Genomic DNA, 18,759 nt, shown 5'->3' on the forward strand with positions numbered 1-18,759 from the left:
TCTCATCCCAGGAGAAGGCAGGCCTGGAAGCAGGGTTCACACTGACACATGGTGGGTCTGGGAGGGGAGGAGGCAGCTGAGGACGGGGAGGGGAGGGAGCGAATATGTAGGAAGTACCGCTATTCCAGGCATGTGATTTGATTTGAGAACCTCAGCCGGTCCTCACATTGTCACATTGACCCCTTCAGTTGTTTTGTGCGTTTCCTTGGGTGCCCTATTACCTCCATCTGACAGATGAGGACCAGGGGGCTCTCGGAAGTCAGGAAACCCTCCAGTGGTTCTTTCTCTCTCTGGGAGAAACCAGCTGTCACCACGGCCTTCTAAGCCCAACCAGCGTGACTCATGTTACTCTCTGCCCTGTGGGCTCTGTCCTCAGGTGGCTGTTCTTCCAACGGACCTGCACACCCGCGCCTTAGGGCCTTCACCAGGCTGCTCCTTAGCCTGGAACACAGTTCCCCGACACCTGCCAGTCAGCTCCATCTCCTTCATCATTTTGCTTATCTAACTCTTAATGGAGACTTACTTGGTCCCTCTATTTTAGTGTCACAAGCCCTCCCTCCGCCCTGGGCCACATTTCAGCCCCCTTGTGCTGTTCTCTTTTCCCGCAGTGCTTCTCGTCTTCTAAAATTGTATATTACCTAACTCACTTGTTTCTTTTTATTGTCTTTCCCTCCACACGCCGGACTAGAATGTCAGCCCTAAGGGCAGGCATGTTTGTCTGTTTTGCCTCTTGGTTTATCCAGAGCCCCTGGAGGGCTGCCTGGCTCTTAGTAGATGCTCAGTAAATACGTGTTGAATAAATGAAGAGCCTTTCCCGAGGTCACCGAACCACGACGTGCCGGAGCCGGGCTTCCGCAGGCTGCACGTGTTCAGGCCGCGTGGAGGAGGCCATTCGGGCCAAGCGAAGTGAGAAGTTGACCCTGGCTCAGATGGGGAATGTCCGGTTTACAAGTTCGGACTTTATCTGCCGTGCCATCTTATCATGAGGATTCCAGGCGGTTTGAGTGTACAAACTGGGACGTGGGGACCCGGTGGCAGAATTGAGATTGCCTTTCTGTGTATTGAATTTTCCACCAGCCCATGTTTACTCCTCTGACGTGGCAAGAATTGTGCCCACAGGCATTTTGTTCCTGAAATCACCCCTGCTTTATAAAAACAACATGGGTTTTGTTAACATAAGTATTTAGCCCACTTGTGTGGCCTGCTCCACCTCACCCACCCCTGCCAGGCCTGGAGTGGTGGTCACAAGTGTCTGAAAGCATCTAATAACACGTACACGTGTTGCAGCTTCAGGAAAATACGTCTTTCCTCGTGGCATTCTTTCTCTTTCCTCTTTTCTGTGCCAAACATTTTAAATGAATCTCTCCTGTTTATTCAGGCAGAACTTAACATTTTAAAAACAACTTTATCAGAATGATGAAGGAGTAACAGTTCTTTCCATTGTTACTTAGGATAATATTTTTGAGGCTCCAGTTCAGGTGGGAAGGATTGACCTGGTTTTTATTTTCCTCTGTTGTGTTTACCTTGCTGCCTTGTTATTTTGAGTCTATTCACAGGATGCTGGCAGATGCCGTTGACGTAATTGTTACTTTTTAAGCAAAACGGATTGAAAATGTCCATTTGAGAGTTGCCTGTGGACTTTAATGTCCATGTAGACATTACTACTTCCTTCTATGAATAAAAGTAATAGGTGGTGGTGGACGTGTGTATAGATTTTACATAATTTATTTTTTTTAAAGTATACAAACTGAAATTTGCTTCAGAGAGAATTCAGACAGCAGCCCAAATGCCCACGAAAGAAAGCTGTCCTTCAGAAATGTTGCTAGATCTCAAGCTAGTTATGAAACTGACACCCGAGAGTTATTTCTGTCAGAGAGGACGAAAGATGGATTTTGAAGAGCCATGGTCTCCATGAAGAAGATGCCAGAAACACAGGCATTACCCTTATCCCCCCCCCACACCTTCTCCATATTCAGGCATCGCTGAAAATGTCAGTGTTACTTCTGAATACTCTCAGTTCCACCCACTTCTCCAGCACATTCAGTCCAGGACACAGTCAGGTCTTGTCTGCAGGACCACAGATGCCTCCTTCTAGCTGCTGTGCACACACACTCAGCTCTCTCTCACCTTTTCTGCAACTCAGATCCTCTTTCCAAAGCCCAAATCTGATAAAGACCCACCTCCTCACCCCACCCCAGCCCTCTACCACAGGGGGCCCTTACATGGCTGCCTGTCACTTGTAGGGAGATGACTGAATTCCTTAAAAGTGTTTCACGAGGCCCTGCATGGGTTGGCCCTGTTTGTATCTCTACTTGAAAACCTGCCATCCCTTCCCCTCTTACCAGTTCTCTGTGCACCAGCCATACCAGTCACTGTTTAGACCCTTTTACTTGCTGTGCTTCTCTCACTGAAGGGCCTTTGCACATTCTTGTCCCTCTGCCTGAAACACTCTTCCTTCCTTCCTTTGCCTGTTAACATCTTCTCATCTTGCAGACCCCAGTTCCTACATCCCTTACTTCGAGAAGCCCTTGTGGACCACTCTCTGGGTCCCACTTCCCTCTTATGGTTTGTATTGGCTGTATTTTCTTCTTTAGAGCACTGTCAAGGGCTGTGTCTGTTACACTTTGTCTGTTTGTCTGTCACTGTCTGTTACACTTTGATTGAAATCTTTCTTACTGAACTGCAAGCTCACTGGGGGCAGGAACTGTTCCTGTTTTCTTCCCTCCATTTATCACCAGAGAAAAGCAGTGCCTAGCACAAAGTAGGAACTCAAGAATATTTGTTGAAGGTTGTAGATAGATGGATGAACACCTTGAAATATCCATTTTTGCACTGTTACGGTGGAGCGCTGGTCCATTTCTAAGATGTTGGAGGCTCAGCGGGGATGAAAACAACAGATGGGGGAAGAGATTCCCTACTTGTGCCCCTCCTAGCCCTGGTCACGTCCCAGGGCCATCTTCCTCTCCAGCGTTTGCTCAGGGTCAGCTCCGCAGAATCTGGTCCCGCCAGGCTTCCGTCAACGTGCCGCTGTCCCAGCTTCCACCTAGTGCCACTCTCACTCCCAAGCAGGAAAACACACCTTTGCCTTGAACACCTAGAAGTTAAAGGAGCAATTTTGAGTCTTAGGACATGAATTTCAGGATAATTCTCTATTTCTTACGTGGCTGGACAAACATTGTAGGCACATTGGCAAAGCACTGTGATAGTTTTGAGCTTGGGATGAGGGGTCAGGTCTCCTGGGCAACCCGGCTCAGGCACCTGTGTAATCTCAGGAGGCTGAATTCATGTTTTGGAGTCTCAATTTCCTTATGTATAGAATGGGGATAATACTGTTACTACATGGGATTATTGTGGGGTACTTTAGACCAGCGTTGTCCGTTAGTCATATAGGGTGAACCGTGTGTATAATTTAAATGTTCCAGCAGCTGTATTTTAAAAATTACACATAAAATAAATAAGCTTCAAGGATATGTAAACAGCACAGGGAAATATAGCCATTATTTTATTGCTTTAAATGGAGTATAATCCATAAAAATATTGAATCACTATGTTGTACACCTGAAACTAGTATAGTACTACAAATCAACTGTACTTCAATTAAAAAAGTAATGTGAAATAAGTGAAGTTAATTTTAATATATTTAACCAAATATGTTCAAAGTATTATCATTTCAACATCAGAATCAAAAATAAATCAACTGTTAATGAGATCTTTTACATTTTTTTTCTCTCATAGAGTCTTTACTTTTTAAAAAAGATTTCTTATTTTGGGGGGGGGGTGATTAGGGTTTTTTTTTATTATTATTATACTGTTTTTCTGTAATGGAGGTACTGGACATTGAAACCAGGACCTCGTGCATGTTAAGCATGCGCTCTGCCACTGAGCTACACCCTCCTTGCAAGCGTTTGTTTTTGAGACATGACAGAAAAATCTTACAGGTACACATGGAAAAGTATTACATTTTAAAAATTCATATTGTCTTTAAAATCCAGTGTATATTTTACACCTACTAGCACATCTCAGTTTGAACTAACCATGTTTCAAATTCCTGCTAGCTGGGGGCTACAGTATTAGGAAGTGCTGTTTTAGCTCATTCATGTAAAACCCAGTACTTAGCACAGTACTGAGTTCACACTTAGCATTTGACAAATTTTGGCAGAATTAATATTCATTTGAAACATCAAAAGCTGGGTGGACAAACATTTGACTACGTGTTTGCATATATTGCCACATGGGAAGATGCCTCAGATCTGGTTTTGTTTCTGTTTTAAAGGAACAAAGAGCTGACTTTAATGTTCTCAATCGTTCCCCGTAAGGTTGCCTCTGGGTGTCAGAATGAGGTCAGTTTGAAGGTTTATGGTCGCCTTTTCTTCGGGAGGTGGAAAAGGGGAAACTCGGTGTGCTTTTAGTACTGCCTGCCTGTCTCATTTTTTGGCTCGTCTCTGTTTAATTATTTGGAGCTGGAACAACTTGATTTTAAAACAAAACATATGGGCTGAGAGAAATTGGGAGGACATTTGCTGGTGATGGAGCACCGAAGGTATGTGCGGGCTGAGGCCCCGCCTGGCACCATTTGCTTAGCTATTGACCAGATTCAGTGTCCTTTCTCCAAATTCTTAAACCATGTTTGGAAAGTCACAATTAAGGCAGGAAATATTGGAGAAGGATTATAAAGGAAATTGTGCGTCTTCTTTTAAGTCCTGATTTTTTTTTTTCTTTGTCGAAAACTTGGTTTCCAATCTGTTTATGTGATTCAAAGTGCCAGGAAGAGAGAGGAGAACTTTATACCAAGAGGAGAAAGTTGACCCACCCTGAATTTCTGTGTTTTCTACTTTACTCCATCGCTGACACCAACACAGGGCATGTCTGTCCTAGAACCAGTTCTTAATGTGAGGGCAAGGTTTTCATCTCTTTTTACCTCCTCAACTTCCCTTTGCTTCCTGGGGAGGGAATATATGATGTCCTCATCAGATCCCACATAATTCTAGCCTGAATGCCTCAACTTTCTGTCCTATGCGGGAAAATGGGGACTTATCTGGACTGATAAGAACATGTACGTTGATTGCTGTTAGACTCCTCTTGGCTCAGATCTCTGCTTCTCCACTCAGAAGCTGTGTGCCTCTAAACAAATTAAACTCTCCTAGCCTCATTTTGCTTTCTTACAGTGGGGCTAATAATAGTGCCTATCTTAAAATAAAATTGTTGTGATGCTTAAGAGAGACACTGCATAGAAAGCACTAAGCATAGTGCTTGGCAAGTAATAAAGAGAAATAAATGTCAGCGGTGAGGCCGGGGCCCTCAGCAGTACCACGTCCACCCTCTTCAGCATCAAGAAGGACAGCTGATCAGGATGTCCTCTGCCACAACATCCCACCCACTGCTTGTGGTGACGCTGATTAAACACCGCATCGGGGACATGACCGAACATTTGTCTGCAAAGAGCTTTAGCATCAGAAAGTCATTCATTTCACTGTGCTGAGTTTGATTGTCAATGTGGATGAAGTCAAGGGCTCCATGATTTCTGGGTCTGATGGGCTCCTGTGTGCGTTCTTGTCCCTTGTTACCCGGTTGTGGCTGGAACCTATGAATATGAGAGTGACACGCCGACTTGCTTCATTTTTGTACTACAGAGTCCCAAGGACCTTTGAGTCATTTGAGGGACTGATCCATTTCTGGTTATGGATTGGAACTGTAAAGTGAAGTGGCATTCTGGCTAGGACGGCAGAGAGGTGGACCATACTGGTTTTTTGTTGGGATATTGAAAACAAATTTTTTGAAACATTTTTCAAACCTCTGTGAGCCAGGTTAGGAAGAAGAGGGAGGGTCCTCCGTTTTTGCTAAATCAAGGGCACACTGAAGCTTCTTTGTGTAGGGGTTCAGTGTATTGAGGGCTGTCTCACAGCAGTGTCAGATAATTGCCAGGGGATTTGGGAAGTTCTGCTTTTAAAGACACCACCACTTTTTCAGAGCAGTTGTGTGTTTTCAGACCCTGCCTTTCCCTCTGCTCCTGCTGTTTCCCAGCCCCTTTTCAGATTTATTAGCCGCTGCCTGCAAAGTGTCAGTAACTCCCCACTGAGAATGGCGGAGACCTTGCCAGGTGGACGGTTCTCAGATTTCCCTGAAACTGGAAAGAGTAACCACCCTCACTCTTGTTTTCTCCACCCACCCCCCTCCTGCGGACAGCTTCCCTGACACTTAACTTGATCAAGATGTTAGTGAAATAAACAGCGTGTGCTGCTGCCATCGGACTGAAGCTTCTCCTCAACCTGTGACCCTCTTTTCAGTGTCTGGAGAGAAGGTTGAGAGTTGCTGTTGATGATAAAGATGAAGACAATGATGTGTCTTTCTTCGTGGCCAGTCACACCCCGTCCTGACCACTGAACTCTTCGTGGGTGGACAACCGTGTGCAATGTGTCACCAAACCTGTGATAATCTCACTATTAAGACTCACTATTATTTTATGTACAATCAAGGGGAAAAAAAGCAATTAAACTATGAGATACCATCGATTTTAAGACACATCCCAATTTCAGAGATGTTAAATCGTGGTAGAAAAATGTGTATCTTAAAGCAGCTGGAATACAGTGAGAACTAATTAAAATGGACCCCCCCCCCACCCTGTTACTGTCTTCTCCCCTCCTCCGCCCGAATACTCAGCGCAGCTGGTGGACGGCTGAGTCTTCATTTCAGTCTCTCATAAAAGTGTGTTATCTGTGTGCTCCGTGTTGTGCATGAAGTTAGGGTACTGAGTTGAGACTGGGCTGAGTCATGGAAGCCCTCTCAACTACAATATAAGTAATTTAAGTTTCTGAAAAACAGAAGAATCCAGGCATTTTCTTGGGGTCACCTTGGACTTGATAAGATTCCTGGTCCCTTTTGTTTGTTTTATTGGTGGAGGAGGTAATTTTTTTTTTTTAACAGAGGTACTGGGGATTGAACCCAGGACCTCATGTATGCTAAGCACACACTCTACCACTGAGCTATACCTTCCCCCCTGCCATAGTCTCTTTTGAAGAGTGATGAAGAGCTTGCTGAGGGACATCAGGGGCGTTTGCATGCTCTCCCAGACCCAACCCGTTCCTGATGGCGTGACTTTGAAGAGAAAATCACCAGCTCTTCTAAATTCACGCCCGCACTTACCCATTTTTAGTGAATGCCATGCTTGAATTTGTTGGATAGGGGACTCCCTGTTTCCTCTCCTTCCCAAAAAGGCAACATTAAACTTCACTGATGACTTTCATTTTACTCAAGATTCTATCTAATTCTTCTCCGTCATCTGAATGACTTCTAAGCAAGTGTCCCTAACCCTTCTTAATGACAATAATAACTTTAATCAAGGAGATGATGGTATTTCTTTCCCTGTTACAGACAGTCTGATTTCAGAGAAAACTATTCCTCAGCCCGGTAAAGTAACAAAAGAATTGATTGAAAACTTTATTTGTGTTAGTAAAATCATGGCATTTACCCTCCTACTTACCCCACTTTCTCCCTTTCTTTCAGTTTTTGGGAATCGCATTTCTTGGAATTGGACTGTGGGCGTGGAATGAAAAAGTAAGTTAAACATCATTAAATGCTCACGTTTTGGTTGTTAGAAACTGCACAGTGTATGCTGTCTTCCTCTTCTTCTTTGACAACCACAAGTAAACGGAAACATGACCCTTTAACAAAAAACTATTCTTGGAAGATAATGTAGTTCAGAGACTTAAATTGGTCACTGCTCCAAAATAATTACAGAAGTAACAAAACACGTGCATACTAGAGAATGAGTACTGGAATTTTCTCAGTTAGCTAGAGAGATGTGTTGCTTTGGAATGTTTCCTCATGCTGACACAAGAATTTCAGTAATCATTATAAATAACACTAAACCACCTGTAACCTTTTTTTTTCCTCTTTTACTAAAAAAAAAACCTTTGGAAGATTACACAAGCTGTAAAGATGGTATTTTCGTGTGAGCATTATGTGCAAGGCTAACACGTTAGCATGTGAAGGAAGCTAGAGGTAATTCATGTTTGAATGTCACATAAACTTGTCACTAATGCTAAGAATGGAAACACGTGTCTGCTGATTGAAAATGTTAAGGCATATTCAGTTTGTGATCGATTACAGTATAAGGGAAAATCTGGAAACGTGGAGAAGCATATTCTAGGCTGCAGTGAAGACAGTGCGTTCTGGGTAGTTTATCCTGTAAGTAACACACTCATGACACCCCTGCCCCGTGTCCACCCCTCCTCCGCATGTCTTGCCAGCCATTCCTTTAAACTTTCTCTCTGCAGCTTCTCCCTCTGAGGCCAAGCACTGGAATTCAAAATAAATCCTGACTCCTTTTTTTTTTTTCCCCTTCTTTGGAAGTGAAACCGTTTGGCAGCATTTTATCTATTCTGGTATTTGGCTACATTGTAAAGCTTTATTATCTCCCACCTGTGAGAGTGAGCGAGCGGCTAGATTGGTTAAAACTTGAAAACTAAGAGGTTAGCTTAGATTTTCCCAGAAGAACATTCTCTTATCGCTTTGGTATTTCACCCTCTGAGTTTGACCAAGGCCTGAAGTCAGGAGTTCCTTTGAAGTGTGTTAGGTAATAGGAAGGGAGAGAGAAGCTAAGAAAGTCCAGCAAACAAAAGACCCTCAGATGCAGGAAGGAATTTCCACATTTAGTAAAACAATGTTTAGATAGACTGCATCAAAGAAAATGCAAAGTAAATCCAGAGTTTTGAAACTGAACCACCCTCTGTGTGTTTACAAAATACTTCCACAGAATGTGAAATGTTTTATGGAAAATGGACCACCTTCCAGCAACCTTATGAGGCAGGGCAGTGATTGTACAGGAAGGGAGACAAATTAAGTTCCCCAAACACAGATAATTTTATCTCTAGAAACTTTTATGTTGAAGACTGGTCTTCTTTTGGATTATGATGGGCTTCTGCCTCAATCCCTTTGTAAGCTTGGAGATTTGTATTGGTGGAATCTCAGAAATTCCACTTTTAGAAGCCTTCTCTTTGGTTCGATGCCAGATAATACAGCTTTTTATAACTCTCCTTTAATCAGAGTCCATTTCTATCTGCTTTGAAACGACGCTGGAAGGCATTATATGAACTAATTGTCTGTTCTAGCAATAAATAGACAATTTGTTGTTTTGAAGGATTTTTTTCTCTTTGTGGAATATAATTATCCTTTTGTTTCATCAGTTACCCCAGATGTCTCTTCTTTGATAAAAATGGCAGTGTCATAGAAATAGCAGAGCAAGGGGATGACGTGGTCTTTAGGGAGGGATGAACAGCAGTTCCCTCTTTCATCAGGGCCACCATCAGTACAGGGTAGTTTCTCTGCAGACTTGAAGTTACGCGGCCAAGGTTACCCAGCTTCTGTGTAGCAGAGCTCTGTGAGCTGGGACCAAGCAGAGGTGGTAGCTGGTAAAGGACACACAGCAACCCAGTTTGGTGTGCACTGGCCACGTGCCTGGGACCTGGCATGGGGATGAGGATACAGCAGTGAACGATGCAGGGTCCTGCCCCGTGGAGCTTACGTTCTAGTTGGGGTGTAGGTGCACTGGCTGTAAGCAGTTAACTAGCCAAGAGTACACATGCAGGTATGGGTGAGTGCTCCTGAGAAACGTAAGGTGTAGGGTGAGGCTAGTTACACAGCGAGGGGGCAGGGGTCTCGTTTAGATAGAGTAGTTGGAAGAGGCTCCCAGAGGAGGTTGCACTGGAGCAGAGACTTGGATAAAGTAAAGGGGGGGGGTGGCCTGCAGAGTCCTGAGGGAATAGCGTTCCAGGCAGAGGGAATAGCAGGTATGATGGCCCTGAGTTGGGGACTTCATGATTCCAAGGAACAGGAAGACTGGCTGGTGGGCCTGGAAGGGTGAGAGCCAGAGCAAGAAGAAGTAGGGGTGTGGCGGGAGAGGCAGGTAGAGCCCAGAGTAGGCAGAGTCCTGCAGGAATTGGATGGGAGGAAGTCACCAGGGCACTTTGATAAGGGAGTGTCCTGATCTGGCTTTTGTTTGAAATCGCTCTGGTTGTTGTGAGGAAAAAAAGCACAGTTCTGGGGCTGAACAAACTGGAGTTCAAATACTGACTCCTCCATTGACCATCATGTAAAAGTGTGACTGGGCAACCTCATTAACTTCTCCGAGATACCCTTTCCTCGTTTATGCAAGGGACAGTAATGTCACCTCATAGGATTGCTGTGAGGATGGAATGAGATGGCTCCTAACACAGTGCCTGGTATAAGGTAAATGCTCTCTAGAGACCGGGTTTTGTCCTCTGGATGCTTTACCATAGTATGTCCACTCCTAGGTGGGGACACGAGCAGAATGGTGGCTTTGAAAGCTGCCTCAGAGTTTAGGAGAGTTCTGGGCTCTGATCCATGAACCGAGAACTGGCTTTGTTTTGGGTTCTCTTAAGGAGCATGGGATGTGCATTGATTGACTTGGTAACTGCAGAGGCTGCTCTGTTGAAGTCCTTTGGGTTAACTTCTAAGCTAGACCAGGCCTCTGATGGGATAACGTTCTGAGGTGAACCACGGCCGATCAAGTGTGGCAGGCAGTATGCACCTGCAGGGCCAAACCAGCCCAAGAAACAGTAAATCCCCCCAATGGAGATGTGGTGACATTTAATTGAAAAGAGGCCTAGAGGGTAAATCCCCAAACTGGGTCACAGCTGGAAGATCAGATTTCTTTCATAGATGGGGCTTTGCACATTTTTATGTGGACAACAGAAACATTGGAGGCAAAAATTATTACCGCTCATACTTAATACCAGGCTGAGCTTTAAACCTAGGACTAATATTACAGTTGAATATTAGATATAATAATTAAATAATTCATTTTATCTAAATTTCAAATTGTCAAGATGCAAAGGATGAGTGTGTCTCCAGGGGATGGTGTGCAATTTTTCAGAAATCATAGAATCTGCTGTTTTAGAAGGAACATTAATAATTACATACCATGAATTACCTCTACAACAGGCTTGGCAATGTCCATCCATAATCAACTCATTCATTCAAAGAACACTTACTGGGTGTACAGAATGGGGCAGGGCTTGTGCCGAACTCTGGACATGTAATTCCTCAGGGAATTTATGTTCTAGGAAGGACATGCCTATATATAAAATATATGCATACATACATAAAATAATACATTGCAATCAATGCTAATTTGAAGTGTATGTAAGTAACAATTCCCATAGCAAAGTACTCATCACTTCTCTCCAGTTTTCTCTGTTAGAAAGACCTTCCTCCCACCAAATTAGAATCCTGTCCTACTAGTTTTCATTCATTGAATGTGGGTCTACCCTGTTGGATCCCACAGTAAGTCCTCCATATCAGCCCTTTGGGGTATCCAGGGTGTAGTTCCTTCTGAGTTTCTAGAGTAAACACCCGCTTCTCTCTGGGTGGAGTCCCTACACCATCTTAGTCTTGCTCCTTTGACCTCCCTCTAGGGTGTCCTCTGCATCAGGGAGAGAGTGCTTTAGGGGCTGTAGAGGGTATGGCTGGATCATGTGCCTTCGCTCCTGTCTGCTCTCCATGCAGCAGCTTGAGATCGTGCAGTTGATCACTGAGAGTCCCAAGTGGATGCCCCAGTGCCACCTGGGAAATTCTGATTCAGAAGGTCTAGGGTGGACACTGGGAGGCTCCACCCACCACCACTGGAGAGGGGAGGTAATTAGGTTTATTTATTTATTTAAATGGAGGTACTGGGGATTGAACCCATGACCTCATGCATGCTAGGCATGCACTCTACCACTGAGCTATACCCTCCCCTCTGGGAGGCTCTGTTTTAACACACCTCCTATATTGTTCTGATTAAAGTCAAGTGTAGTTATTACTGATAGAAGCCACTGATATGTTGAGCAGGCCAGGGACAGAACCCAATGACATGTCACTAGAAATTTCCATTGGGGTTGACACTCATTCACTTACATGTGCCCTTGGGTGTCATCATTCAAAGAGTTTCTAATCCATCTTCTTGTCATTACATCAGATTGTCTTTCTGCATCTTGTCTTTGTCTCTGTTAACCAGCAGAAGACTTACTTGACCCTGGCCCTTGTTGAATCCATACTGGGTCCTGGAGCACAGCATTTTCTCATCCAGGTACCCAGAAACCTTTATCAGTAAAGCAAGGACTAAGGCATGGTTTATCATTCCTCCCTTCAGGGGACATATTCCTCACTTGGCTTCCAAGATATCACACACTCCTGGTCTCCTACCTCATAAGCAGTGTCTTCTCACACTCCTTTGCAGGGTCCAGCTTGCCTCTTGGACCTCTGAATTTTGGAGTGCTCCAGGCTTGGTCCTGAGACACCTCCTCTGTCTTCACTCATGCTCCAGGAGCTTTCATCCAGGCTTGGGGCTTTAGTCACCATCCATCACTTATGACTTCCAAATTTAGGTCTTTGGTCTCGACCTCATTTGACCCTCAAACTTGTCATAGCTAGAAGCCTACCCAGCATCTCTGCTTAAATGCCCCTCGGGCTTTTAACGATCCAGAACAACACTCCTGATTTCTCCCCTCAGACGTGTTCTTCCCAGTTGCAGGAAATGGCATGTCTGTGCTATCAGCAAATACTGTCAGCTCTGCCTTGAAATTACATTGAGAATCTGATTTTTTCTCACCACTCCACTGCTATACCCCGATCTAAGCTGCCACTTCTTGCCTGCATTAGTGGCCGAAGCCTCGTTTGTTTCCCTGCCTCTGCTCTTATGCCCTGACTCCCACCACAGGCCACCTCCCCATAGCAGCCAGAGTGATTCTTTTAAATGTGGGAGAGATCCTGTCACTTCTCTACTCAAACCCTCCAATGAACTGTCTCACTCAAAGCTGTATATGGTGCCCCATTACTTCTGAGACCTTTTTCCAACACTGTCCCCTCCCCCGATGTACTCTAGCCCCCATTAAGCAGCTTGGTGTTCCTCCAACATCTAGATGTACCCCCGACCCCAGGGCCTTTGCACTGCTCTTCCTCTGCCTGGCATTCTCTCCCCCATAGGTCCACAGTGGCGCTTTCCTTTACTTCTTGGTCTTTGCTCTAACGTCACCTTTATTTGTAGGCCTTCCTGGCCTGTTTAAAGCCACTCTCACACCACTCTCAGCACTTTCTTCCTCCTTTCCTGTGTTTTTCCCCTCTGTGTTTTCATAGGACTTATTACTTCTTTGCTAACGCGGACTTTTAAAAACAAATATAAATAGGGACCTTTTTTTTTTTTTAACTGCTACACTCTGGTACTTAGAACATTTACTGGCATATAGTAGATGATCAAGAAATAATGAGGATGAAAGAATGAATGAGCAAAGGTAAGATGAAAGCATTTTTTAAAACCCTGGCTGTATCATTCAGTATAGAAGTCATTAGTCACCTCAGATGTCAAGTAAGCATACTGTATTAACAGTTCTTACAGTCTAAAAGGAAGTAAAATTACATGTGGTTTCTGACGTCTGATATGATAACGGTACAGTGTTAGAAACAGCACATTTCTAACATCCATTAATTCTGGATATCAGGGGAAAAAACACTTATTTTTGGGATAAAAGTGGAACTCTATATATGATTGTCTTGATTCATGGAAAAATTAGGGGTATCTTTCCTTTTCTGTTTTGCCCAAGGTTTATGCTTATTACTCAGTTCTTAGGCGGGGCAAGGGGCAGAGTGATATGGCACTACCTACCGCAAGTGAGGGTGCCGCGGCAGAGCTGGTGGAGGGCGGGGGGACAGCTCTTCCCTGGTCCTCAGTGTGAGTTCCTGGTTCCCGTTGCTCCTGCTGCCACCTCTAACACAGCTCCAGCCCCGGCCCCCCTGGGCGGAGGGTGAAGTGGGCCTGGCTTGTCTGACCGAAAACTCCTTGAGGGCAGGAGCCTGTCTTCGTCACCCCTTGATGCTCAGTTCTGGCACTTCACCTCCTGTGCCGTGGATGCCCTGGTATTTGTGACTGAATGAATGGGAACACGCAGGAGAGCTTTATACATCATAAAAGACTCCATGGGGCCTCCATCCCCAAGCCCCCTCCCTGGTTCCCCATCGCGCTCACCCAGCCGGGCTCTATAGGGAGCAGCCAGAAGGGAAGGGCTGGGGCACCGCCCTGACCCCAGGAGTCGCAGTGGGAATGAGAAGAGCTCCAACGCGTGTTGCTCTTCTCCCTGGCTTTCCTGGGGACAAGGATGATTCCTCCCTGGAGGCTTTCCCTCCGGCCACTCTCTGTAGTTATCAGTCTCCCTTCAGAACTCTCCAGTGGCTTCCTGTCATGATCATAGCGTAGACGCACCTTGGAAAAACTTTCCGTATTTTCCCAGGAAGGAAAAATAAGGCAAGGAGAATCAGTGATTCAGGCATTTGGAGCAGGGGTGGTCAAGTTTCTGGAGCCAGGGGGCCAGGGTAGGTGGCAGTGCTTACCCAGACAACTCAAACAGAAAACATATGCCTCGGCTGAGAGGCTACTTTAAGACATTTCTGAGATGCTGAAGATACTTTTGAAGGTTTCCTTTTATTGACTGAAATGTAGTAAGCTTGCATCTCTCTTTTTCAATTGTCCATGTCATCTCCTCATGCTCTCTGTTGCAGCTAAAAATTTTATCGAAGTACTGGAAAGCGTACAGTCTGACGTGCTGTGATCAGTATATTCAGCAGACATGGGAAATAAGTTGACAAAAAAATCAACAACTTTTTTTTCTCTTTTTGAATGTCCCTGTAAACTTTTTTCAGAGGAGTTTCTCTGGAATGAAAATTCAGGTGGGTCAAAAATGCAGTGCCTTTGTTGTTCACCCTCAGGTGCCAAAGTCCTGCCTTCATTTTGAGGGACAAGGCCAGGCCCAGTTATTAGCCAGGGCTCGACAATGATCGCAGCCCCAAACCTCACTTTGCGTTAAAATACTCCCCTTTGCCCAGCTCTGTCAGCCTTGGGCCCCTGAAGGGAGGAAGGGGGTGAGGCCTTCGCCCCATGCTTCCTCCTGTCACCATGTCCCCGCCCCCCAGAGCTTCCTCTGCCCACTTCCTGCCAGGGAGGGGTGGGGGTGAGGCTTTCCCCTCCAGGCCTGGCAGATGGTAAAGGGGTGATGTCTTGGCCTTTCTGAAGCTTCCCTGTGAGTCCCTTCAACTTGATGGGCATCACCATTCTGGGTGGCTGCCTGGTAGCCGTGCCCAGACCTGCCGTCTCCCTCAGCCAGTGCTCCTCCGATCTCTGCCTTCTGAGGTCTCTTCTTCTCACCCCAAACTGCCTGTCTGGTGCTGCCCTCATGTTTTCTCCTGGGCACGCTCATCTGGGGGTGAGGCCAGTCCCGCCAGAACAGCCCTCGTCTGCCCTGGCTCCCTCCTCGATCCCTAAGGCAGGGGTCAGACCTCAAGCCCACAGCCTCCTTCCTGACAGACGCAGGCCCTAATCGCGATGTCTCAGAGCTTCCTCAGTGGTCCTCCTGAAACTCTACAGTGGGTTTTGGATAAAAAGAAATCGGCTCACTCCCCGGGGAGTGGAGTCACACAGTGCAGCAACTGCTTTCCCCAGAGGAATCTGCTCCCTCACCGAGTCCTCCCTTCAGCCACTTTTTATCCCCCTGATTTCGCTGGGGTCTGCAAGAGAGGGAAGTTTTGTCTGTGGGGGCCGTGGGGAGAGGTCTTGTCTCCTACTCGCTTTGGTTTTCAGATCGTGATCAGTGCGGTCTGAGGTAAGACTATCGCTCTGACATCACTTTTCATACTTAACATTTTAGGACAAGTTCATGATGTTGCGTTGGAAGTCAGAATCCTCTTGCCCACTGCTGCCTGCTCTGGGGTCAAGTGGCTGGGCTCAGATCCCTGCTCTGCCACGTTCTCACCAGGATCACCTAGCAAGTTACTCCATCTCTGGGTGTGCGTCTTGCCCTGGGTAGCAGTCCAACCTGGAAGTTTTACTTGGGGGGAAATAATCCAGGTCTCCCGGTGCTGGCATAGGGTCAGTGTTCAGTTGTGTCGCTCTCCTGTGGTTTTTGTCTGGCTTTTGTTCAGCCCTGCCCGCCCACATCACCACCTACTGAGCCAACGGCTGTTTCCTTAGCACCTACCTGCTGCCCAAGGAGGAGTGAGCTTTCTAAATGAACAAATGACCTGGGCTGCCTTCTGCTTGAAATGCCTTCAGATTCAATCCCGGCCCTGCCCTGCCAACCACTTAGTCTCCTCTGCCCACATGTCACACTTGCACATAGACCCCTCAGTGGTCCAGGTCCTGCCACTCTGTCTCCGCACTTGCTGACGGGACCTTCTGCCCCTTCCCTCTGCACCCCCATAACACACATGCCGATACCTCTGCCCAGCACTCTCCTGCTTACTTACCTGACTCCCCTCTGAACCAGCACCTAAGGGCGTCTCCATACGTTCACTTAGTGACCCGTGACTAACACAGCACCTGGCATCTCTCAGGTGATCCCCATGAGACCCTTTGCTCAATAACTGAATGAGCTGTATATCTCTGAAGCCCCGGAACATGGTGATCACCTGCCACTAGGGCTAGACTTCAATGTTTTTCACTTTAGTTTATAGGGACACCACGATCAGAGTCTCTATTACATATTTCAGTTTAAACTTCTCACTTGGGAACATTCCTGAGTCTACCTCTCATCTTTTGAACATGCAAGTGAAAATGGGAGTGGCCAGGAACACGCCGGACTTCTGAAAAGTGACGCTTGCAAGGGGCTGTGTTTCCTCGTTCAGAGAGGCAGCCGTTCCCACCGGGCAGCGAGGCGCTTCCCTGGCCTGAGACGGTGCCCGCGAGGAGCTGTGGCACGGCAGGCCTCCCCCTCAGCTGCCTGGTTGCAGGACTTCATGGAGACCTGAAAGTGACCGCCCTCCTCTTCCAGCCTCTCCACAAAAGCAGGTCAGGGCCATGTTTTATCTGCAAGAAAGGGTTCCTTGAATCTCACCAATGACTTAAAAAAAATTGTTTCTAATGGGGGTACTGGGGATTGAACCCAGGACCTGGTGCATGCTAGGCATTCACTTTACCACTGAGTTATATCCACCCCTCTATCCCTACCGATGACCTTTTTGACAAGAAAAAAAAGGGAAGCCCCGTGCATCGAAAGCAGCTGGTCTTCCTTTAACATTGCATCTCTTCGCCAGGCCGTGAGTCATGTGGCCCCTGCGCCCTCACGGCTCCCTGAACTGCTCAGGGCCCAGCGAGCTCCCGTTTTTCCATGTCCTCTCTCTGGATTCTGCAGCAATTAGAATTGCCTAGACAGATGGATCTTTGGGGTTTGCAGAGTGGCTTTGACCTGTACCATTCTTAGAGAATCTCTTATGAATTGTTAAGGGGCAGATTTCCCTGTGGCCCATCTTGGTCTTCCAGTGGACACAGTTTTAAACCACATCACCCGCTCTCCAGGACCACCCTTCCCTCCCCGTGTCATTTGTTTTCTTTAAAATGTTCTATCTTGTCTTTCTTTCTCAAGTAGGGAGATGCCTCTCTCCCTCTTACTGTAGGAAAACTGTTGGCCAGTTCCACCCAGTAGGGTCTAGTTTAGGGAGGGTGGGTGAATCAGGACCCAGGCTCATAAATCTCGAAGGGGTCCATCTCGCCTGGCTTCGGGTACACATTCCATATGCCTGTCTCTGTTTCTCGTCCAGCCGTTGGAAGGAATGTGCGTGTCTACGCCAAAGCAGAAGAGTCCCAGACCTCAGGGGCTTGTTAATGCTATTTTTGCCTTTCTCTTCTGTGTGCATTGAGAGAGAAGAGGCTGAAGCTTGCCAGGTGGCACACAGGCCGCTCTGCGCTGGTGGAGAGAGCCACAGACACCCCCGAGGTTTCTCTGTTTGAAACCCTTCTGGAGCTCTGTTTGCCTTTTGGTGTCTGCACGTGTGGAGAGACCTCTTTCAAGAAGAACTAGTTACACCCAGAACATAGTCCTTTATTGCAGAACCATGGGGAGAAGCTGCTTCAATTCCAGAGATTGTCAGATGAACGAGGTGCCAATGAGGAGACAGAGGCTGGAGGGACAGTGGGCTGGTTTCTCACATCCTTACTGAGATGTACCGTGTTCATCACACCATGGAAGGGTGAGCCCTCACAGCGAGTAGGACACGCTGTAGTACCTGGAAAGTCTTTCAGGAGTCGTGAATCTTCAGTGACCGGAGTGCCTAGTCAGTGTCTTGGCAGCAGTGAGGTCCCTGGCCTGGTTCAGGGGGCCGCGGGCACGGCCGCACGCTGCTGACTGCTCGCTGCTCTTGCCCCGCTGTACCACTTCTGTGCGCTCTCAGCTTCCTCCCCCTCACGGCTTCTGCCTGCTCCTGGCTTTTGCTTACTCACGGCCTTTCCCTCCTGCCTTTACTCTGAGTGCCTCTTAGGTGATTTCCAATTTGTCAAGAAAGAAGATGGATTGGCAAGTTGGTGACTGCCACCTCCTTTAGGCACAATCATCCAGTGTGGCCATGGCTTCCTTAGAAGGGGGTCCGGCAGGGCAAGTGCCAGAGCAAAGTGGATTCCTCTCCCATGGTGCTGGGTTAGAAACCCCTCCAATGTGCTTCGATAGCATCTGATGTCTTTCTCTTGGTCCAACATAATAGTGATGATAATGACGATGATAATGAACTTTGACTGAATTCTTGTTATGTGCAAAACAGCATAGTGTTTGCATTTCTTGGATTATTTCCTGTATCTTCATAACAGCCTTGGGGTGTAAGGTACCATTTCACAGATAGGGAAATTGAGGCTTCGGCAGGTTTGATAACTTAACCAAGACCACACAGGTAGTAAGCAGTGGAACTGAGATTCAAGACAAGTTAGTCTGTATTGCAGGATCCTGTCTGTCT

General features: G+C 46.5%; 1 protein-coding gene across 2 annotated transcripts in view; it reads left to right on the plus strand.

The window, feature by feature from the left end:
* TSPAN5 (tetraspanin 5) overlaps positions 1 to 18,759 on the plus strand; it is a 152,700-nt gene that overhangs the window by 115,605 nt on the left and 18,336 nt on the right. For both annotated transcript variants that reach the window (XM_074343576.1, XM_010953560.3), the window contains exon 2: positions 7,501 to 7,551. In XM_074343576.1, coding sequence (XP_074199677.1) covers positions 7,501 to 7,551 — 51 coding nt within the window. The remainder of the gene's footprint in view (positions 1 to 7,500; positions 7,552 to 18,759) is intronic.

The sequence above is a fragment of the Camelus bactrianus genome, chromosome 2 (genome assembly GCF_048773025.1).
Source record: "Camelus bactrianus isolate YW-2024 breed Bactrian camel chromosome 2, ASM4877302v1, whole genome shotgun sequence".
NCBI lineage: Eukaryota > Metazoa > Chordata > Mammalia > Artiodactyla > Camelidae > Camelus > Camelus bactrianus.